General features: G+C 47.4%; 1 protein-coding gene across 1 annotated transcript; it reads right to left on the reverse strand.

Annotated features, from left to right (window-relative positions):
* Nucleotides 1-8,766: 8,766 nt before the first annotated feature.
* On the reverse strand, nt 8,767-18,244 carry LOC144123652 (uncharacterized). Its single transcript, XM_077656448.1, has 6 exons — nt 18,128-18,244; nt 16,602-16,708; nt 16,028-16,096; nt 11,532-11,609; nt 11,264-11,320; nt 8,767-8,882 (listed from the first exon to the last, which is right to left on the reverse strand). The coding sequence occupies exons 1-6, from the start codon at nt 18,228-18,230 to the stop codon at nt 8,796-8,798; spliced, it is 501 nt and encodes a 166-aa protein (XP_077512574.1). The 5' UTR covers nt 18,231-18,244; the 3' UTR covers nt 8,767-8,795.
* Nucleotides 18,245-24,049: the final 5,805 nt, after the last annotated feature.

A 24,049-nucleotide genomic window follows, 5' to 3' on the forward strand; every position in this document is an offset into this window, starting at 1 on the left:
AAAAAGTTGGCCCCTCGGTGGTTGCATTATCTCGGCGGCCAAGGGAACAGGTGCACGAGCAGGTACAGCTGTCGCCGTCAAATCACTCCCCCGCGGGGATACCCTAGAAGCCCCTTCTCTACTCGCTCCATATTACCCGTCTCCCGTGTGTTACTCGGGTCAGTCGGCTTAATTAAGCGCGGGCCGCAGCTTCTCTGAGCGGCGTTTGCGGAACTGTAATGACTCCGTTCGCGGTTCGCGTTGTTGATACGCTTTCACGTCGCGGACATCATTAGCGACGTCTTGCCATCGTGGAAGGCATAATTCGTGCTCACCGCAAAGAAAGCAAGGAAAGCGCCATTAAGGCTGTTTCAACATATCTCTTGGCCTTTCTCTTGGGAGCTGTAAAGGCGCTGTATTATTTCCTTACGAGTGGTCTGAGACCACTCTGTTCATTTAGGCGGGAAAGTTTTTACAAACGCCCGCTCCAGTCGTCAGGGGGACTACCCAGACTTCGCGAACATAGCAGCTAAAATGAAATGAGAAGTATCTAAATTTGATGATCTCTTTTTTGCGAGACTTCCTCTACTCCCCTTCTCCATCTCATATTCTAGCGCGCCTTAATGATCGTTCTTGCGTCGAAGTCCTGAGTAAGTCGGTCCTTTTAGTATGTGAAAACTTCTTAGCATTGGTATTTCGTCAGTTACAGGGCTTTTATTGTTTACTGGGGCAAAAAAAAAGGAATAATATCAGGCAGAGCAACAATGGAATAGTGATGTACCGAGACTTAGCGCTTAATCACATTCAGTTTGCGCCGCCATGCTAAGCCGGTAAATAGGGAGCTGCTTCTAGTCAGGAAATGTTCACAAAAGCGTGTTTGATAATCTCGTTTGCGGACTTTAATTGACCAGTGAAGTCCACAAAAAAAGGCTGAAGATTTTACCTCGGCGCCTCGGCGAAGCTTAGAGTACGACCCCGCACCGTGAAATGTGTACTCTACGACAAAGTGCGCCTGCGCGAAAAGAAAGAGAAAAATGTCTCCTCAAAGAGGAATGCGCTCACTTTCTCACCTTTTGTTACTGTTCATTTATCGCTCATCCTTTGTCACAGCCACGAGTATGACCTTATCAGTGCGATGAGATTAGAGTCACATTCTGCAATAAGGGCCGCGTGTGTCATGATATTCGCTGGTTGGTTGAGAGTGGTCGCGTAACCTGGTCACGTCATCACAACCTGCCATGAAACCTGCCATCACAACCTCTTCTTTCTTGCCAGGGCTACAGCAAGTTCGATAGCTCTGTAGTGTTGTCTGGCACGCCGCGGTGGCTGAAGGTTGGAGCACTCGGCTGCTGATCAAGCTGGAGGACCCAGGTTCAATCCCGGCCGCGGCGGCCACGTTTCGATGGAGACAAAATACAAAACGCGCCCGTATGCCGTGCGATGTCAGCGCACGTTAAAAATCGAAATCTGATCGAAATTATTCCCAAATCCTCTGCAAAGGTGCCTCCTTCTCTCATTCTTCTTTGTCTTCCTTCTCATTCATTCCCTTACGGCGCGGCTAAGGTGTCCACGGAGATGATAGACATCTACTTCACCATTTCCTATCCACAGAAAACATTTTTTTTTCATGTTGGCTACTTAAGGGCAAGGAGGCCGCTCACTTAGTTTTTTTAAGGTACGCCTAAGCCACGTAAGGTTCGCAAGCAGTCCGAAAACCGGCAATGGCAAGCGGGACGCGTTGAGTAGAACAGACGAAGCGACTCGGCGGCATGAGAAGGACGCAGGACCTCGACTACCTCGCACGGAAACCAGTGCGTAAGCAAGAAATGCGCGATGGCCCCGAAACGAGGGGACGTGTGTCAAGAGGACATGAGCACTGTAACGGCAGAGACGCAGCAGTGTCCGGTGGCTCTCCATGCTGGTCCACGATGCTTCACAAGAGAAACTGCAACATTACTGAATGGAAGAACGGAAACACGCAACACGGACACTGGCGCCAGTGCCGTGCTGCGTGCTTCTTCTTTTTGTCCAGTTAGGCTGCACTGCCTCTCGAGGAGTACGTTCCAACTGACTCTGTTGCGGGGTAAAGAAGCGGGATAAAGCGGCGGCGGCACGTTCATCAGCCAAGGAATCCATCCACGAAAGACCCCTTCAAGGAGCACGGCTAGTACCATCAGACATCATCATCATCAGCCCGACTACGTCCACTGCAGTGCAAAGGCCTCTCCCATATCTCTCCAACCAGCTCAGTCCCTTGCCAGCTGCAGCCACCTTATCCACGCAAATTTCTTTATTTCATCTGTCTACCTAACTTTCGTCCATCTGCTGCGCCTGCCTTTTCTTGGCATCCAGCCCGTTACCTGTAACGACCATTTTTTTTTCCAATTTTTGCCACCAACTCTACCACAGTTTTCAATGAAATTTTTTTGCCTCTCTACGCATCCACTATGACGCTAAAATAGCCAACAGGTTATCAGAACACTACACGTATATTTGCACCCTACAAAACTTTTGACAGAACGCCCTTTTTGACAGAAGCACTTTACGCATAACGTGCGAGTTAAACAGCTTTAAAACCAAAAAATAGAAGCCACAACCTTGTACGCCTGCTTCCGAGTGCATTTTAATCTCGATGTTACACGGGCAGTTTGAGCACATTTGTAGCGCGCACAGTTTCAGTTTACTAAAGTTCATGCCTAAAGAGCATGAATGGACACATGAATGGAAGCACAAATGGAGGTTGTCCTCTACGGTTAGATCACCGCGTTCTAATGACAATGACACAAATTTCACTAATGTAGATGCTTTTATAATCGACACAAGGCACAACTTAAATACACCTAGCGCCATCACCGGTCCCTTTCGCAAGCAAACTCTGGTGGGATCCAGACAGGTTTCTTCGCGCAGATTGCGAAGGCGATGCTGCACCGCGGTTCTTTTACGAGCGGTTATCACGACGTCCATGTCGGTTACGACGTCGCGAGCACTACTCAAGCAGCGGGAAGATCGTTAAATCCACTTTTCTGGACAATAAATGCGTTTTTTTTTTTCTGCCGGACAAACATCAACAATCAACATATCCAGAAGAGCGACAAATCTATTGCTGCCCAGTAGAAAAGATGGATGGTGTTGTCACCGCTGTCCGCTTCAGAAATCCAGGGACAGAGGTCGTGTGCCACAAACACCAAAGGAACTCCAAAAGCAGTGTACAAATTCCCCGATTCTTTGCTTTTTCTTTGGGCCATGCAGAGAAGCGTGTTGCGTTTCTGCACTTTTCCTGAAGCCATGCTATATACAAGGCGTTTAAAATTAAGCTTTAAGCCTTTTTATACAAAATCCCGATAGCAGTAGACAAAACATTAATGTAAAAGGGTTATGCGGCAAGGCGGACGCAAACAATGAAAAAAGTGTCATTTTAACCTAACTAACTGAAATTATTTAATTAACTTTATATTTGCTGCAGTTAGCGTACACGTTTGTATCGAAAACTTCAGAAGCAAATGACATTCAAAGTCTATTCTATTCTGCACAGTTTTAGTAACGCGTTTTTGTCCCCCGATACGCGCGTCTAAAATTTCAACCCATACTGTGTAATTACACATGCGAGACCACGGCACTCAGCATGAGGCTCCTCCTCGGTGTGATGCAGCTGTTGAGTATAGCTCTCCGCCTGACAAGAATGCGGAACAGTAGGCGACGGTGATAACATTTCGTTCTTGGTCATCAAACCCGAACAATCACGGGGCCGGCGGCGTCGAGTGAGCGCTGTTTCTTTAAGCGATTGTTTCTGGAGGGGGTGATAAGACGTCACGCCGCATTAAGGCCCAACTCCATGGGCCCTTTTCGGCACGCGTCCTGCGCGCTTGGGCGCCCACACGCCGGCCAGAGGAAGTCTGCGTATGCGCGACGCGTCACCCGCCGCCGAGCGCCCACGACGCTAGGATCTGACAGTGCCAGTTATTCGGCGCGCGCGCTACTCGCGGCAGCGCACGTCCTATTTCCGGTTCGCCAGCATCGACCAATCAGTGGGCGTTCGGCTTGTGTCTTCCGGAGAGGGTCTTCCAGGCATACCTACAGCGCGCGTCGGGGCGCGTGCTTGCGCCATGCGCATGGAGTTGGTTGTGCACCACTTTTTTAAAGCGTCGGGGCGTGGTGCTCAGCGCGCACGCGCGCACGGCGCACAGCGCGCAGGACGCAGAAGTGCCTATGGAGTCGGGCCTTTAGACTTAGCATGCGGTCAAGCGCAGTGACACCACACTGCTGGCCAAGGGCGAAAATTTATAACCGCTGCCGTAGCTCCACATACTTAAGAAACGAAGCGCCTTGGGACAACTGCGTCTCATCTGAGAGAAGCTTCGTGCCGAGCGCCGCGATCTCGCATGCGTAATTACGCTGTTGGGGCACAAATTTTAGACGTGCATATCTCAGTACACAGGGGCGCTACTAAAGTTCTACAAAATAGAATACGTTTTGAATGCCACTGCCACTATGTTTTCAATGTAAACATGCACGCTAGCTACAGTGAATAAAAGGCAAATAGTGAATTTTAGTGAATTACTCAGGTTACGATGACAATTTTTCTCAATGTTTGTGTCCGCCTGGAAGCATAACCCTTCTACAGTAACGCCCTTTGCGTGCTGCTCTCGGTACTCTATATTAAAACATTACATGATAATATTAAGCACCCTGTAATGCATGAACAACTAGAGGTTTCATTGCCACTCAAAGTTTAAGAACGGCCCACTTAGTGCCAGGTATGACGGCGAGCTCCTGCTCCACCGAACTGTTCAAGATTCTTGACGTTCAAAGAACTCACTACTTGTACTAAACTGCATTTTCATCGAATTTTTCAATGTACTGATTTCTTCTTGTGTAACGTGTAACGTTCTCATTACTTAAATTTATTTTTCTGTGATAGAGTACTAGAATCTATTACAATTTTTTTTCCTCCAAAAACAAGTTGTAACCAGTGGTATAAGATCGGGAACCGTCGCGTTAGAGCGGCAGTGGTCGAGCGGCCGAGCGGGAGGATGTCCGCATATGCAAGTCCGAGCGTCCTGGTTAGACTAACCCTGTGTTCCGAGTTTCGCATTTCACCACGACCGCACAACGAAATGTCATGTTGAGTGCCCCATCAGAGCGCGAACAAAAGCGAAGCGCGGCGCTTTGCGTAACTCCGCGGGGGTGCGCAAGATGTTCGCATATTACAGCAACGCGCTCGCCTCGTGCGCGTACATCGAGACAGTGTCGCTATACGGATGCGTTCACAAAGAAACGCGGGGAAAAAAAGTAAGGACACATCGAAAACAGAAAAAATTGCAGGGGAAATTACTAACGTGCGTACTGCAAAAGAATATACCGGGTGCTTCACAAAAGATGTTTTGCAATTTTTAAATTTAGGTCTTCTTAATTAGAAGTGCAATTTTTTTTTTACATAGCATTGTCAGCGGTGTAGCGCATCAGAATACAGGTAAGATGTGCTAGCTAGTCAGCTGGTTAATTAATTGTATAGTTGACTTTTTAACTCTAATTGTTAGTCTCTTTATTTAGTGAGAGGCGTGTAGACCACCGCAAGTAATATCCATGTTATATTTTAAATTTCAAAAAACGCAGTTACCCACGGCTCTTTGGCTCGCCAAATTTTGCCTACATCGCGCAAAATACATGCGCTTTCTCGTAGCTTGCAGGCAAAGCAGCCCCTCCAGTTCACTTAACTCGTCGAAATGGACAAAATTTGTTGGGCCACTGCACCGAGCGTAATTGCGTTTTCCTATGGACTGATAAGGATATTAATTACTGTAGACACGCCTATCACTTCTGTGTTTTGTTATTTCTAAACAACTGTGTTGTCATTCCTTTCTTCTTCAGATCTATTTCCTGTTTTATTTCGCTATTGCTCGTATACGCTTCACCCCTCTCATGTGCGACATTCTTGGCCAAAAAGTTTGTGTATTGAAATGTTCTAAGGAGCTTATATAGAAATATTGAAGATAATGACCCATTCTTCCGATACGTAACAAAATCTTTCTTTTAAGTTTCTTCCGTCGCTCGCATCGAGCAGAAAACACTGCCATAAAGAAACCAATAGGGAATATTTTTGACGCTAGCAAACCCTTTAATAGGAAAAAAATGCAAGCCTGTCGGCGGGAGATCTGCGAATAAATTGATTTTTGTAGTGATATCATACAATATGTGATAAAATTCATACGCATCATACAATCCTTCACGTTCAAAAACGCTTTTGTCCAGAACTGTTGAATATTTTGTACCTCTAAATCGGACTTCTTTTATGCGCACAGAAAGACGACACAAAAAGGTAAGGTAGACAAGACGTCCTGTCTACCTTGCCTTTTTGTGTCGTCTTTCTGTGCGCATAAAAGAAGTCTGAGTATGAACCAACTAGCCCCACAACGTATATTACCTTTAAATCGCTTCAGTAAATTTTCCTTGGCATTCATCACCGAAGCCTGGCTAATCATCCCATCCTGGGTATGCTCAATGTCTGAAGGGGTCAACAAAAGAAAAGAAAATTGGTTTTTGGGGAAAGGGAATGGCGCAGTATCTGTCTCACACCTCAGCTGACACCTGAATCGCGCCGTAAGCAAAGGAATAAATGAGGGATTAAGAGAAGAGAGGAAGAGAGAGGTGCCGCTGTGGAGGGCTCCGGAATAATTTCGACCATTTTGACGTGCACTGACATCGCACAGCACAAGTGCGCCTTTTGCGTCTCACAAGGCGGAATTCCATCCAAACAGCATATCTTCATCGCAATTGTTGTTAACGAAAACTCGAACCCGTACACCTATACATGGCCGTGACGAGCTGCGAACTCAAGCACATTCTGCTCTTGCAGGGGCGCGAAGTGGAAATGGCGCCATTATTCACTTGCGCGTAATGTACGTCCGCATGTGCTCGCTCGTTAAGCATACCCGCTGCACCCGCGCCATCTGCTCCCGACGAATGCATCCACGCGCGTACGATTGCGCTCGATGTGCGCGGAGGCGTAGAGGAGAGCTGCGCCCGCTTGAAGCTGGTGCCGAGGCGCCAACGGGAGCGGTGGAGATCGCTGCCTATTCGTGCGATGAGCGGCAAGTGCTGCGCAGATATGCCATAGTGGTGTGTATGCCCAGTGCATTTCAAGGTTATCGCTTTGCAGGAAATGAAGGATGGAGGATATGGCGGAAAGAAATATTCTCCCATTTTTAATTGCAGCAGATCAAGCTCCCGAGCATTTGCAATAAGCGAGTGATTACTCATTAGCGTCCCCTCAAACTGAGCCATACGGCTACAAAGAGAAAATGCGGAGCTTTAATTTGTATAGCTGTGTAGCTTTTCTTTTTAGCATTACGGGTGAGCTTGTGTGGATGCTACTGAATAATTATTGTTATTTTGCAAACGTTCTGCGCCGTGGGGGGATTGCTTTAAACAATGGACCTAAGCGTTTTCTTCCTTATTTCCAGCCTTATTATTAAGCCTCTGTCAATTATCTCTCAGGTGAACGTGGACAGCTGCTTACTTAGCCGGCGATGCTATAACAAAAAGAAGTTCGCATTTGACGTCATTATAGTACTTGAACACATGATGTGCAGAGTGGATTCACAAACTTGCCCAGCGTGATTGAGCATGCTTAAGCAGGTGAGATAGGCGTTGGGTAGAAGAAGATTCGGTGCCTTCCAGAGAGTAATGAGACGTGGCAGTTTAGAACTATTGCATAATACGAGCGCTCGGAGGCACAGCACACTTGAAACACAGAGGCAACGCGATGTGACTGTAATTTCGAGTTTCAGAGACAAGCTCCTATAACGATGGCATCACGTTCACTGAGATAACGTGTCAGTGCTTCGCATGTATCATGCACTAAATGCATGTACTTGATTGAGTAGGCAATTTGACCCCGAAGTAATGGCGGCAAAGACACAAGGCACACCCACTGAGCATATGAAATCTGGAGCGCCGCGAAGCTCTGTCTTCGGATAGAAAACACATGCGTACGTAGAAAGAAGCCAGAGAATGAGACATGATAAGGAGGAGCGTATTCTTCAAACTGATGTATTCATTACCACAAAGAAAAACTAGGGCAGCAACAAGCCACGGCTTTAACTTGCCTACATGTCACAACCTATAAGGAAAAAAGGTTATTACAGTTCAGCGGCGCTCTCATATCTAACATATTGCCTAAAGATGTGAAGCCATTACCAAATTTATTTCTCCTGTAAACAGGTTTATGCACAGTAACTGATGAAGGCTCCCTGTCTTTACTGATGTCTGGTTGGTTACTTTTGTGGTATATATTTTTCTGTGCATTGATGTGTGTATTTTTTCTTTCAAGTGATACTCCCTAGCCTTACTTCTGTACTGTACCGTTAAAGATTTTTCTTTGTTGTGTATTTTGTCGAGCATTTTGTTGAGTAATTTTGTTGCGTACGCTGCATATTGCACATATATTTTTTTTTTACTGGACCCACCACTATCCATTGGCTATGGGTCGAAAAATTTTTGTATCTAACGTCCTATATGAATAAATAAAATATAAAAAATGTAAAAAAAACATATGGCGGATTCTGCCATTGCAAATGGTTTCTAGTTATGGAACAGAAACAGGCCCAGAAGCCAACTATGTTCTAAGTTTCTCTCTTTGGCATTCTCGCGACCCCGATGGTTCGCATACCGAGGCCTAGAAGCGGAGAGCGGCACGGGTTGAAACTCAGCAGGCGCTGAGCATCTTCGAGTGTTCCCCGCTGCAACGAAGCAGGTACAAAGCAAAGTTACTCATCAATGACTTGACCCATTACGAGAATTTTATTAATCAGAACTTTCTAAAACAATGTGTCTCGCACCCACTTGATTCCGAAGAGACTGATCGCTGGGTCTTCTGTGAATATTTTGTGCTTTCTGGCACAGCTCTGAAACGCCACCAGAAAGCGATAGTGTCAGCTAAGCGAACTATACAAAACATCGCGTCCAAAACGGATCATCGGAACAGAGGCAAAGAATAAGCTTCTTCCAGGTGGGTGGGATCGATTGATTACTGATTTTATTTTAGACAAACAGGGCATGAGGTGTCACACAAAATATTCAGATATATGGGTCTTCCAAACATTCAACGGTAAGTCACGTGATTAAAACAAAATTAACAGAATGGTTGCGAAAAAAAGGCGGGAGGAGGGAGGGGGCGTTGCAATAAGAGCAAAAAGTTTTCCATTGCTCCTAATTAAAGCCTGAGATTTTGGGAACACTGAGAACGCGTGTGAAATATCGACGAAACCGTGCCAAACGTAGGCGAGGCTTCCTGCACACTTGCACCTTTCACTCAGGACAGGTAAATTCTAGTATTTATTCGTTTATTTTTGTTATTTCATTTATACTAAAAAGAGAATTTTAGGCGTAGCTTTCCGATTAGCCACATGGGGTATGGCAGTGTTCGGTTGTGAACGCCACACTAACGTTGAAAGAAAAACTGGTAATGGCGCAAGAAACGGGGAAACAGAAGGCACACAAAAGACAGGACTGACGCCAACTTACAACTGGGGTTTATTGCACCTAGCCTGCCTTTTATACCACAACCAAGCCATATCAACAAATGCGTAAACGTTGTACATATCAAACGGCAATTCATGCGAACACTGGCAACAAAGTAACGCTGATCACTACAGAATCTAATCTACACAGAGCTTGGGAAGCCAACTTCTTTTCTGCCCAGTTGTAAGTTGGCGTCAGTCCTGTCTTTTGTGTGCCTTCTGTGTCCCCGTTTCTTGCGCCATTACCAGTTTTTCAAACTAGAGTTTTACTTGACACTAACGTTAGCGGTGGGTTGATGGGGTTTGCGTACAAGGTAAAGGGTACAGTACTGTCTGACAGCCTGCGGACACCACAACCCCATTCTTGAGGGAAAGAATGCAAGAGAAGTTGGAGGATGAAGAGATGGAGAGAGAGAAAGAGGAAATAGGCATAGTGAAGGGCTGCGAAATAATTTCGACCACTTGGGGCTCTTGAGCTTGCATTAGCATCACATAGCACACGGCGTCGAAATATGGGTGGCCGACGTGACAGGATGCAATCCCACGATCTCGTTCCAAGCAGTCAGATGCCACATGCTCTGGTCCTCCGCGACGGCGTCAACAAACCGTGAAGGTCACGCGGTTGGTTTTGGTCGCGTCACTGCGGTCGCGGATTCAAACTCAATTTTTGGTGGGAGTCACCCGCTCATAAATGTATGTCGGCTGGGCCTCGAGCCATGGATTTGCGCAGCCAGTGAGCGGAGCCACAGGAACTGGCACAGCCATGTATGCGAAGAAAATAAAGCTCTTCCTCTCCGCTCCCAAGTTGTTCGACTGAGGCTATGTCGCACCCCGCGTAACTGAGAGAGGAGGCACGCAAACATGGCACGGCCTACGCACACCCGCCTCACACTCCAAGACCAACTGCTGTTGTCTTTGCACCTGCCATCCCTCTCTCCCACGTCCAATATTCTTGGACAAAAATTTCGAATGTTTGAAAATTGCAAGGTATTGTTACGTAAATATTAAAGGTAATAGTCCATTATACTGCCGGTGTGTAGCAAAATCTTTCCTTTAAATTTTTCCATCTTTCGCATCGAGCAGTTGAGGCTGTCCTAGAAAAGCAGTGGGGAACGCTTTTGCAGATAGCAATAACGTTAATAGCGAAAAAATGCAAGCCTGCCGACGGGTGTTCTGCGGATATATTGATTGTTATGGTGAAATATTACAATATCTGATAAAAAATACGTTCATAAATTATTTCTTTAACCGTTCAAAAATGTTTTTCTTTTCTTTTTCAGAATTGCTTGGTATGCTTACCGCGCCTTTCACAACACGGTGTCCGCAAGAGTGGCAGATCGGGCTAGTTGGTATTTTTCCATAATGCGATACAGCGCGAATGAAGACGGGGACGAAGCGAGACAAGACACCACAGCGCTGACTTCAACAGTTGAAGTCAGCGCTGTGGTGTCTTGTCTCGCTTCGTCCCCGTCTTTATTCGCGCTGTATCGCATTACGGTGTCCGCTCCCGTTTTCCACATGTGGCACCCATCACACCACGGCGCTTGCTGTACACCATCTAGAACATCGCCCATGCATGACCCTCCTCTCCCAGGCAAGTCGCAGGTGCCTAAGTAATCACTGTTTTTTCCCATAAAATCTCCCAAAAAAGTATTTTTCTCATAAACTATTACTCTCTCGTCCTACTCGACCACCATTCCTCCTTCTGCTGCGGTGCCTTGCAGAGCAGAGCTGTCGAACCTATGCGTGCACGGGCGTCAACTTACCACACCGTCGTGGTAGAGTCCCTTAGGATCCTCGACGTTTTTTCCTTCTATCCACTCCTGGATGTAGAAAGATTTGACAGTAAGTTTCAAGAGTAGCTTTGAAGAATGAGAGAATTGTTATCGGACGTTTCAGTAACAGCGGGCACTAGCGCCAGGGCTACCAAACTTTGAATACACGAACGAAATCTAGTACGTTTCTTTCTCAAGGTAAGCAACGAAGTTAAGCTTCACAGGACAAGGCAAAAAAAGCAAGGCGTCTCTGCCTCACCGGATTGAGGACCACAGTGAGAAGCGAGGCTATGTTGGCGACGCAAGTGTACACTGCCTCCCGATACGCGTCAGAGCCCTGCAAAAAAAGTGTGTGATTCACAGCGCACGTTGGCTCAAAGGGTCTTATGCGAGAGAGCATGCATGCGCGCTGATGAGGTGTCAGTGCACAGTGACTAGCGAGCTGAGCCGCATTAACAATCATTTAAAGACACAGACAATGCCACCTAGCATCTTTTACAGGCAGTGGAACAGTGAGAGGAGTGTATGTAGAACCATACGGGGTTGTGGACTGCCGGATCGTAGACAATAGCGGATCAATTTTGCAAATGCTGAAACGGCGAGTGATGCAGCTCACGAACGGACCTAACTGTGCAGCATCCAGTCTAGTAGAGCACCAGTTGTGTGTTGCCTTGTTCCAAAAGCTAGATGCGTGTTACTAAGAAAGCACATAATCCCAAATGCTGAAACGGCGAGTGATGCAGCTCACGAACGGACCTAACTGTGCAGCATCCAGTCTAGTAGAGCACCAGTTGTGTGTTGCCTTGTTCCAAAAGCTAGATGCGTGTTACTAAGAAAGCACATAATCCCAAATGCTGAAACGGCGAGTGATGCAGCTCACGAACGGACCTAACTGTGCAGCATCCAGTCTAGTAGAGCACCAGTTGTGTGTTGCCTTGTTCCAAAAGCTAGATGCGTGTTACTAAGAAAGCACATAATCCCAAATGCTGAAACGGCGAGTGATGCAGCTCACGAACGGACCTAACTGTGCAGCATCCAGTCTAGTAGAGCACCAGTTGTGTGTTGCCTTGTTCCAAAAGCTAGATGCGTGTTACTAAAAAAGCACATAATCCCAAATGCTGAAACGGCGAGTGATGCAGCTCACGAACGGACCTAACTGTGCAGCATCCAGTCTAGTAGAGCACCATTTGTGTGTTGCCTTGTTCCAAAAGCTAGATGCGTGTTACTAAGAAAGCACATAATCCCAAATGCTGAAACGGCGAGTGATGCAGCTCACGAACGGACCTAACTGTGCAGCATCCAGTCTAGTAGAGCACCAGTTGTGTGTTGCCTTGTTCCAAAAGCTAGATGCGTGTTACTAAGAAAGCACATAATCCCAAATGCTGAAACGGCGAGTGATGCAGCTCACGAACGGACCTAACTGTGCAGCATCCAGTCTAGTAGAGCACCAGTTGTGTGTTGCCTTGTTCCAAAAGCTAGATGCGTGTTACTAAGAAAGCACATAATCCCAAATGCTGAAACGGCGAGTGATGCAGCTCACGAACGGACCTAACTGTGCAGCATCCAGTCTAGTAGAGCACCAGTTGTGTGTTGCCTTGTTCCAAAAGCTAGATGCGTGTTACTAAGAAAGCACATAATCCCAAATGCTGAAACGGCGAGTGATGCAGCTCACGAACGGACCTAACTGTGCAGCATCCAGTCTAGTAGAGCACCAGTTGTGTGTTGCCTTGTTCCAAAAGCTAGATGCGTGTTACTAAGAAAGCACATAATCCCAAATGCTGAAACGGCGAGTGATGCAGCTCACGAACGGACCTAACTGTGCAGCATCCAGTCTAGTAGAGCACCAGTTGTGTGTTGCCTTGTTCCAAAAGCTAGATGCGTGTTACTAAGAAAGCACATAATCCCAAATGCTGAAACGGCGAGTGATGCAGCTCACGAACGGACCTAACTGTGCAGCATCCAGTCTAGTAGAGCACCAGTTGTGTGTTGCCTTGTTCCAAAAGCTAGATGCGTGTTACTAAGAAAGCACATAATCCCAAATGCTGAAACGGCGAGTGATGCAGCTCACGAACGGACCTAACTGTGCAGCATCCAGTCTAGTAGAGCACCAGTTGTGTGTTGCCTTGTTCCAAAAGCTAGATGCGTGTTACTAAGAAAGCACATAATCCCAAATGCTGAAACGGCGAGTGATGCAGCTCACGAACGGACCTAACTGTGCAGCATCCAGTCTAGTAGAGCACCAGTTGTGTGTTGCCTTGTTCCAAAAGCTAGATGCGTGTTACTAAGAAAGCACATAATCCCAAATGCTGAAACGGCGAGTGATGCAGCTCACGAACGGACCTAACTGTGCAGCATCCAGTCTAGTAGAGCACCAGTTGTGTGTTGCCTTGTTCCAAAAGCTAGATGCGTGTTACTAAGAAAGCACATAATCCCAAATGCTGAAACGGCGAGTGATGCAGCTCACGAACGGACCTAACTGTGCAGCATCCAGTCTAGTAGAGCACCAGTTGTGTGTTGCCTTGTTCCAAAAGCTAGATGCGTGTTACTAAGAAAGCACATAATCCCACTTAAACCAAATAAAAGCATCGTGTAGGGTCCACATCGCCCCATTTGTCCTGAGATAATTTGTCCGCGGACGTCTTGCTAGCTGCAGCAAAGGGCCCTGTGCGCTTTGTACACTAGACATGGCTTGGTACAACGGTCAGGCTACGCGTACGAGCGTAATAAAGAACGTAATTTATTGGGTTTCATATGCCGGCTTGAATTAAATCACGCACTAATTAAATGTACACCATGTTTAGCAGTACTGAGACAGTTGCCTGCAAAAATTGGATGGACCATCTAACCTTGTACCAGTACAGCGGCGAGTAAAAAGGATTAGTACCTGTGTCCGATCACCGGAGCAGAGGCGTCACAACGCGAGCCGCTGCGGTACAAGAACACGCCGATAACGAGAGTGCCAGGCCGTTCCCACACTTGAGTCTAGAGGAGAGTATACAGCGGACAGACATCGCCTGCGAATCCCTTTAGCGCTCCTCTTAAGCATGAAACGCTTTTAGCTCGCGTTGCCGCCGCGCCGCTGGTGACCTTGGTGCCGGAACGGAGGAAGAACACGGTGCCGAACCGGAGGCGAACTTTAGCGGAATTTGGCGAATTTCTGTCTGTCCACTGGTGCCTACGTGCTACGCTGCCGCGGGAGCAGCGAATGTAGTACCGTCGTGAGCGAAACCAGCGCGCGGTGCGAAGAGGCTCTGTCCTGCAGCCCGAGAGGAGTGCGCGCCGTCCTCGCGACGTGTCAGCGAAGCGAGAGCGCCGCGCTCCTTACGTAATCCGCGCGGCCGAGGTCTCGAGCGTAGCCATGGCGCCATCGTTCGGCGCCATGTGCTCAATGCCATAAATGTCCAACGCCCGCCGCTGACAATATGTCCGCTACCTGCTGTGGACGAGTCCATGAACACAGGCTTCAAGAACAATGTTGTTACAAGAAGTTACAGCGCTATTAGAGAGCAAGATTCTACCCTGTGCTTGACGGACAACTCTAAAAGCCAGAGCCTGGTCAAGTTTGTAGATGAAAGTAGCGCCCACGACATTCTATAGTACATTGACAACCCCACACACATGGCAAGTCCTCGGGAAAAAAAAGGACCCGTGGTAAATAGTGAGGGCGTTGCCCTCTACCGAATGAGCGACGCTGCGGACAATAATAATAATAATTGGTTTTTGGGGAAAGGAAACGGCGCAGTATCTGTCTCATATATCGTTGGACACCTGAACCGCGCCGTAAGGGAAGGGATAAGGGAGGGAGTGAAAGAAGAAAGGTAGAAGGAGGTGCCGTAGTGGAGGGCTCCGGAATAATTTCGTGGGGATCTTTAACGTGCACTGACATCGCACAGTACACGGGCGCCTTAGCATTTTTCCTCCATAAAAACGCAGCCGCCGCGGACAGATGGTTGTGTTTTGCCGAGACGAGACCTAGCCTTGAAACGAGGTTCTATCTATACAATGGAGCTGCGCCGGTACTGCAAAGCATTTCATGCTTACGGCTGCTCTCTACCACGAAGGAGACAATTTTTTTTTCATGAGAAGCCTAGTTTATGAAAAAAGGAGAGGAATAAAAGAAGTACTTTGCTATTGGGCTAGTTGGTTCATCATAAATTTGAATGGTGCAAAGGAACAAACACAGGAAGACACAGAGACAGAAAGAGCGCCTACTTTTCCGCAATAAACTCAGTTGGTAGTAGGCGCTCTTTCTTTATTCTTCTGTCTCTGTGTCTTCCTGTGTTTGTTCCTTCGCGCCATTCAACTTTATGATTATTAGGAATAAAAGAGTACCAACAATGGATGTATCGCTGCTCACGATGACGGCGCCTTAGAAAAAGGCCACGTGCACAGCCATTCGCAGCCGGCCAACGCCCGAGTGGCAGTTCGAAGTTTAAGAAACGGCGCGCTTGACAAAAGGTGTTTCCCGCCTACCTCGTCTAGCTGAAAACCAGGGAATTTTCTACCATTGTCGCTATCAGCGTGTCCACGGACCTCAGCGTCGCGCTGTGCGATTCCGCCACTCCGGTTGTCTGGCGCTTGCGCTGATCATTTTTGCTTGCCACTGTACATACTAAAGCGTGTTAATTATTAAGCGAACAAAGAGAGCAAGCGAGCAATAAAACAGACTCTATAATTTTTTGTTCTAAAGTGTAATTAAAAAAGAGAACAGTCTTTTCGTTGCTTGAAATTATTGCTACAGTAAAATTAACTTACCTTAGATTTTTTCAGTGGAATATATTTGTGAAAGCAGAAGCGAAAAACGACGCACATCTTGAACGCTGCCTGTGTGAAAGCGCCACGTGCAAAAGTGTTAGCTTTTCTCGATGCGTAGGTCGCAAGGAATTTTTAGCTGAAACTGGTGTCGCCTAGCACAAAACAATAGTAGGTACCATTACAAATGAGAAGAACATGCCACCTATATCTAATGACTTGTACGCACAGCTTCCACCTGGAGGGGCTGGCGCGATTTTACTCAAAACGCGACGCTTTTGAAAGCGTGGCGTTTCGTGGCTTTACTTGAGACCGCGGCACCAACAAGCGCATTTGTGGCCCTCCACACAGCTGATGACTACATGCACAAGATGCATGAGGACCCTTCTTACCCTGGCTGCAAATATCACAGGGGCTACCCTAGCAGCACTAACACGTTCTGGGCATTCCCAATCGTTCAAATCTACATCCCTCTCCACATTAGTGAATCCAAGCTTGCGAATCCAAATCCACACTTGTGAACTGCAGCTTATGTGTGATCAGTATGAGCATATGTGCGACCGCAACGGCAACCTACCCTCTGGATCATCTTCGCAGTGAACTTGTACTTGCTAGCAACGGGCAGAAAACACTTGTCCATGAGCTTTGCTCCGAGCTGCGTTGCTTTTGCCTTCTGCACAATGCCTGGGAAGAATAAACAGGTATAGCTCGTGATGTTTTCTCACGCCTCAGGCACCAACTCTTACCAAACTTCTCAATAGGGTTCTTTGGCCCCATATTTGCTCAATACACAAATTCGCTCCCCCTTCCTTGACGCCCCATCCAGTGTGCGCGAGTTTGCATTCTCTCTGTCTTGACCTAACGTAGCTATTGCTTTGCCGAAATGCTTTGGAGTGCGACGCCTGACTGACACACCAGCACGATGATGGTGCACAGTGCAGCGAAGGTGTACTCCGGCAAGCACACAGGCAGAGCCAACGAATGGCTCGGTTCCCCGAGAGCTGGTTCTCTTCTGTTGCGGCGGGGAAGGCGACCAGTGCCGGGCTCGACGGGGTAGTCTGTCGAAAGATACGCGCGTACACAAAATGGATGCAGACGTGGAGCACGCCCAACGACGCTGCAAAGCCGCCCTACACTGTCTGGCACTCGACTGCGTCCGGGTTGGGTGAGCTATACTCTGATAGAGTCCACAAGGATCACTGTCTGCCCAACCTCCCTGATCACGATCAGCAGTGACAGCAGGAAAGCCAGAAACGCCTTACCACTGGGCCGGCACGGGCACTCGCGTTCTGTGTGTGGTCTGTCAACAACGGTGATGTGATACAGAGCTCGTAGGTGAGCTTAAGAAAAGGTGAGCTTGAAAGTGAGTTTAAAAAAGCGTCAGCTCGAAGAAAAGACGAATCACATAGCATGGTACACGACCACGAGTGCTGCTTTACTTCTGCCTTGCATCGTTCAAACAACGCGCATATGCATGCTGGCACGCATGCGCAAATGCAAACACTGAAAAAAAAAATCTACAACGCCCACACTGATGTCCGCGTTCAACCCTTTCCAAACGTTATGCATCGACGAGCCTAAAAGGGAGTTCTATTAAAGTTTTATCGTATACTAAGCGAGCTCTGTGCACTGGCGTAATGCCTCAACCTCAACCCTTCCCGATTGGGATGATTTCCTCAGGAGATACAGTCCTGATCAAAAGTCTTAAGGCCAAAGGCTTTTCGCTTCAGCCGCGTAACAGAGCTATTACTGCTCTATTCATTTCGCTGCAGCTCAACGCTGTGGCCTTAAGACTTTTGACCAAGACTGTATATGCGATGCCATTCGTCTCGATGATACTCTTCGTAGCCACACACCCATCGATCCCCACTGGAATAAAAAACAACAAGAAAACAAGAAAAAACAGTCCTTGCGGCATCCCTTCTACAATTACTCATTCTGGCTTCGACACCGCCAAGTAGTAAATGGTATGCATGATTACTTGGTGTTTGATGGGTAAGACATCGCGTGTAGCTATTTATGCTTGGAATGCCATGTCAACGTATAGCGGTAGACTGTTAACATATTGAATAAAAATATTGGCAGAAATATTGTTGTACCCACCTGTCTTTTCTTCACACACGTCGAACTTCTCCGCGGCCGACCTACTGCAGAGGTGGGTGCAGAGGACGAGCAAGAGGCTCAACTGCAAGTGTGAGGACGCCATAGCGCTTGCCCTGGCTGCCTTGTGAGCGACAGCCTTTATTAAGACTGCTCTCCTATTATATTTCCTACGGGCACGTATTATTTTCCCGGCACTGAGCGTGTAAAACGCTCTTTGACGCGTATTCCTCGTTAATCCTGGCCTGTCAGCGCAACACGGCGTGTGCCGTGCCGGAGCCTTTCGGGATGAGTGAACGATGGAGGCGAGGTAAACACGCGGACCGAGCTGTGGTCGCAGCCGCCCATAACAAAAGCATGGCGCACATTTGTGTTATTAATGGTAGCACGGTAAACAGAGGAAGCCTTGAGCACTTATACGGGAGACGTCTGGTGAGACCTCCTTTCGAAGAACATTTTTCATCGCATAAATATGTCATCACGGTTCCCAACCTTGGCACTGCGGCGCCATTCCAAATGGCTTTCAAGGAAATAGAGGCACAACTTAGACACCACCTGAGCTTACTGCACACACAAGTCGAAGAGCAACCTAGTGGCCCATGAATCCCAGGGCATCGCCCCGCCCAACGTATGACGAATCAGGTGTAAGGAGCTACTTGGGAAGTTTGCATATTCTGCAAACTACGTGTTGCCGCGGAACTCTCAGGAAGTAGGTATAATTCAGTACCATGCAGTTTCTGGCTTTGGATTGTGAGTGCTGGCAACCTTGTGTAGATGACCGCAGAAGTATGCACTTCAACATACACTTCCCGAGCATGAACACTACTATCATGTCGGCCTACGTTTAGATGATCAGGCTAAAGCGCAAAATGAAGGGGACTGATGAAAGGTGAGGGCACACGAGCGCTTTTTCACTATATTTTATTACAGAGATAACTATTATAGCATACAGAAAACATGAGAAAACTCCTCAGGCTCTCAACAGCATTAGTCGCTTTCATGAGGTCAAAACAACTATAACAGTAGCCTTCAGACAAGACACATTAATTAGCTGCGCTCGCGAGGTACAAGATGGTTGTAAACATGAAATGCTTTTAGCATTGATTCTCGGCAAATTCAGGCGAACATCCTCCGGAAACAGCGGCGAACGTGAAGCCTAAAAATGCAGCCGAACATAACCGAAAACCCGCAAAAGTTTCCATCAGTATACGGTAGCGGGCAGAAAAAAAACCTGGCAAAAATTACGGCCGTGAATTGGATTCGAGCCAACGCCGGTACAAAGCAAGGACCTTCGATTTCCGATGCATGAGACCACTCTGCAGTGACCACGGGCTTTTTTTTTCATCCATACTGCATTGAAGAACAATAACATCGCAGGCTGTCCTCAAGTCTTACTCAGCCGGGTCGCATTCTACAAACCCGTCCCATATTCTCACGTCGTTATCACGATATCACTGTGCCCGCACATATATTTTCCGCGAGACACACATGCGTCAAGCAAGGGCAGCCAGCTAGAAGGTAGACCTCGCACAGCATATATACCCCGCACCAAAGCGCACACTTCCCTAACCGGAGACTTCTCTGAACGCGGCGGTTGCGCGTGTCGATCCATCATGCCGCTCTTCCGCAGACTAAAGACTCCCATGAGCATAAAAGTATCACACGGAGTCCTAGACTTACTTTACAGACAGTACAGCGCGTGATATCAATGTCCATTTTCAGATTCGGCTGAAGTATGCCCCAGAAGAGCACAACGTCACGATGCAATACAAAGCGATGATAAATAGTTTCTGGCTTCTCACAATTCACAGAGCAAAGCACAAACGTCTCCTTGGTACGAAGCCACGTCTTGACGGGCAAGGCAGATGTGTGAAATTTAAAAAAAGAACGTTTTTGCAGCCCATTGAACACACATCCGCTCTACTCGCTTCAACATCGAGTTTCCGAGAAAGCCTAGGGGAGGGCTGCCAATAGATGTGTAAGAGTAGTTAGCAGTCGATCAGAACGTTTGTCATCTGTCTTCTGGGGAGACCATACAGGTATTCTATGGTAAAGCGAACCGTCAAAAAATGTAATATGTCAGCAATTTCTTTAAGAAAACGCCACAAAGGTCCCTCATAGCAATGTCCACTCGGCGCGAACAGAAAAGGCAGATGAGCACATAGTCGCTTGTTAAGCGCAGCTACAGGGAAGCGGTAATTCACCATTTTGAAAAAGAAGAACCGCAAAAAAGTGATGCACAAACAGGTGCGCAAGACAAGCTCGACCAGACAGTGGAGGAAGGACTGAAATGTCACGAAGCATAGGCTCCGATTAAAAGCGCCGCACAAAGGTAGCGAACATATTCTATCCGACACCTGTACCTTCTTTCTTGAACAATGTAGGAGTTGCATTACGTAGATGAGCTTTTAAACCAGTAGAGTGTGGCCAACTAGTGCACATGCAAGCACACAGAGTTCACGACTCATCCAAGCTTGCGTTTGTCGGTTCATAGACAAAATTTGTAGATTCCAATGAGACACACAATGCGACCTTGATGCAGCGGATCCCCAAGGTACTGCAATGCTTCAGAGTACCAACTGAAGCCACGAAAATGATTTAGCTTCGTATCTTAGTGACCTAGCCGAAATCTCTTTCATTTATGAGTGTTAAGGACCACGCCTCAACTTTTACAGAACTATCCAGTTCAGTGCAAAGCTTCTAACATATTCTGTTTGTGAGAACAGACGCGGGCGGTGTGATGAGCATAGCGCGAAATCGTAATTTCACGTTCAGTTAGTGAGAAGCCATATATACCTCTGCTCTTGATGATACTGAGATATAGAGGTTCGAAGTGTAAAGCGAGTAACAAAGACAATAGCGGGCAGCGCATGCGAACACAATATTTAAATAAAATATGTTTGGTAAGCTTTTGGTATGAGACCAACATTGTATAGGGCTCTTTGTTGCGTAGTCTTATTCCTCCAAGCAATATGTCGCAAATGTTTGCGCGCTCCAAGACAACAGAAAATAAATCATGGCACACTTTATCAACAAAGTTTCGCCACGTCAATCTGAAGAACAGTAATTTTCCCGGTCTAATTTCACACTATCTCCAACGGCCTAACGTGCGATTTGGATATGACCTTTAACACTGCTTCGAATAACACACGCCATCTCTATTTACAACACTACGTGTTGTAAATAGAGATGCAAAATTTCAAGGGATTTTGAAAGCTCTGAAGAATGCAAGAACTTTATTGGGCAAATTTGCTTTCTAACTCAGAAATAAGTCAATTATATTTTTGCAGCAACACAAACATGCTGCAAAGCCTTTTCAGGAAAAGACGGCGACATAATGCATAAAATACAATTAACGCATTAGTCTCACTCGTCACCGCTAGGTAGGAAAATGCTTGCTTGTGCGCCTCTACTTACGTTGCACGTGCACAAGTTTTTGCACACGCTGTCCAACAAGACAGTTCCGCAGCTTCTTATGCACATAACTGAACTTCAACCCGTTTTTTGTCACATGACGCAGATGAGCTGGAAATGTGGAGTAGCCGACATGCGATTGACGCCAGCGGTTGTTTACTACGAAAACCTTGCCACAACTTGGACGACTCCAGATGCTTGGCGGAATCCCAAACAGCCTGTCTATACCAACATTTACAGTACGTAGTGAGGTTATACTGTGCAAAAAACTCCGTTTGAAAATTTTTACGTTTTTTTGTAGCGATAGCTACACTACGCCATCTCTTCGAGCCTTCAGCGTCGTCACCGTGGCCACTCCTGGTCACGTGGTTGGTCACGTGGTGCGGAGCAGCTGCTGCTGCCGGCGTCGCAGCGCGCCAGCGAAACCGAGCTGCAACAGCTGTGCGCATGCGCCGTATCAAGTGGGACGGAGATGAAGGAGCGCTCAGCGAAACGGTGCGGCGAAAGACTGACTTTTCTGACAGTTCGACTGAGCGAGTTCCCCTCGGCCAGATGCAGCTATCGCGTCACTCTAGGTTTGACCAGAGCTAAACCACTGCCATTTTTTAACCTTCTGGGAAATGTAGAAAGCGACAACAACGTTTGATTCTCCAATTTTGAAATTTTTTTTTGTTCAGATGCTCGCATATCATGTTGTAAGTCGTCGTCTTCCACACCTTTCAACCTTTCGCAGTGTACTTCCTTCCTTAGCATTCATTTTATTTTCGTCCAGGAAATATTTGTCTGAAAAACTCTCTGTGCCCCCCAATCCTTGGCCAATCCCCCTATGTGGGCATGTGCCATTGTATGAGGGTAACAACAACAACAACTTCTGAATGACTGGAGCGAATAGTGCTGCTGCCGTGGCTCTGCAAGTGAGCCGGTTCAGTCAAGAGATAAACAGGCTCGACTGTGCTGCCAATGGCCGCGTTGCGTCAGGTGAGAGGGCGGCCAAACACGTCACAAAGCCGATTCAGAGAGGACGAGCCGTATGGCGCGTCATACAGCGAAAGCACGGTTGGCCGCTGTTCAAATCAGAAAAAGCAGAGGTGGCTGAACGCGGCGGCACACATGGCATCAAAAGCAGCACATGCAGGAAGCCAAACACGCTGTCCATCCTGGCCACGGCGGTCCCATTTCGATGGAGGCGAAATTCTAGAGGCCCGTGTACTGTGCGATGTCGGTGCACGTTAAAGAACCCCAGGTGGTCGAAATTTCCCGGATCCCTTCACTACGGCGTCCCTCATAGCCGGAGTCGCTTTGGGACGTTAAACCACCATAAACCAAACCATAAACCATTTAAGATAAAAGAGTGTTGGCTGAGGCTGCTTAAGCTGTGAAAGCAACCGGAGAGACTGCGTGGTACCTGGCTCGAAGAACACAGACGGGCTAAGACAGGGCCACGTTTAGCAACCGAGCACCCTGGCATATACATGAGTGAGCGGCCACTCCTCTGTGTGAGAGATCCGAGAATCTGCTACGTTTTTCCTGCAATGCACTTCATGCCTACATCTGCTCTCGACAAAAATCTAGACTACATTTTCTTGTCGCATGAAGAAATCGAAAGCTAGCTCGCGCGGCTATTCTTAGCACTTGCCATGCAAAATGCCTTCGTTGCCAGTTTTTCTCCTTCGCCGTCGGGCTTCGGAGCAGTAATGAACGCTTTTCAACTCGCCCAGTTCGCCGTCCTGTTAGGCGTTTGAAGAACATCCCTTCCGGCTTTCAACTCAACGCTGGCAGAAATAAAGTTTCCAGGTACACGCGCGAAAGCCTATAGGTGCAAGTGCTGCTGAAAGAGTCCATGCTCACCCACCAGTTTGCCGCACAGGAGGCCGCCGCATTCTGTCCATCTAGAACTCTTTCCTCTTCCTCTTTTTTTTTGAGGCTCCAAACTGAAATACGAACAACATATTCTGAACATACGTTCACGTATGCTGAGGGCGCACATTTGGCTGTATACAAAGTATGCAGCCATGATCAAGCTTTTCTAAATACACAGCGCTCGAACGCCGCCCTGGTGCACAAATAAAGTGAGATTATTAAACAGGTGTTCGGCCCTAAAGCTACCAACACTCGCACTGGAACGATGGCGCACAGATATACAAATCTCCCTACCAGTTGCACTGCACCAGTAATAGAGCAAGCAGCTGAGCCAAATTTCCCCTTTCTTTGTTCTCCAGCACACCGCTGCAGCGCTTTACACAAGCGCGCAGACGACAGTACGCTTACGAGGACACGCGTGGTCTTCGTCCAAGTGGGCTCGTACCCGAGTCGTTATCCACGCGATATCTGCAGTGCACACGCAAAGGTGCTGTCTTGAGGTGCGGACGCAAAACTGAGTCCACCAAGGCCAGGCCAGCCAACAGAACAAAAAAAATGGAGAGGACACTCAAGCTTCGCTTAAAGGGGTTAATTATCATTATGCAGAAGATAATTCTCTACATTTATAGATCCCTGAGAGTCCTCATACCC

The sequence above is a fragment of the Amblyomma americanum genome, chromosome 3, assembly GCF_052857255.1.
Source record: "Amblyomma americanum isolate KBUSLIRL-KWMA chromosome 3, ASM5285725v1, whole genome shotgun sequence".
Classification (NCBI taxonomy): Eukaryota; Metazoa; Arthropoda; class Arachnida; order Ixodida; family Ixodidae; genus Amblyomma; species Amblyomma americanum.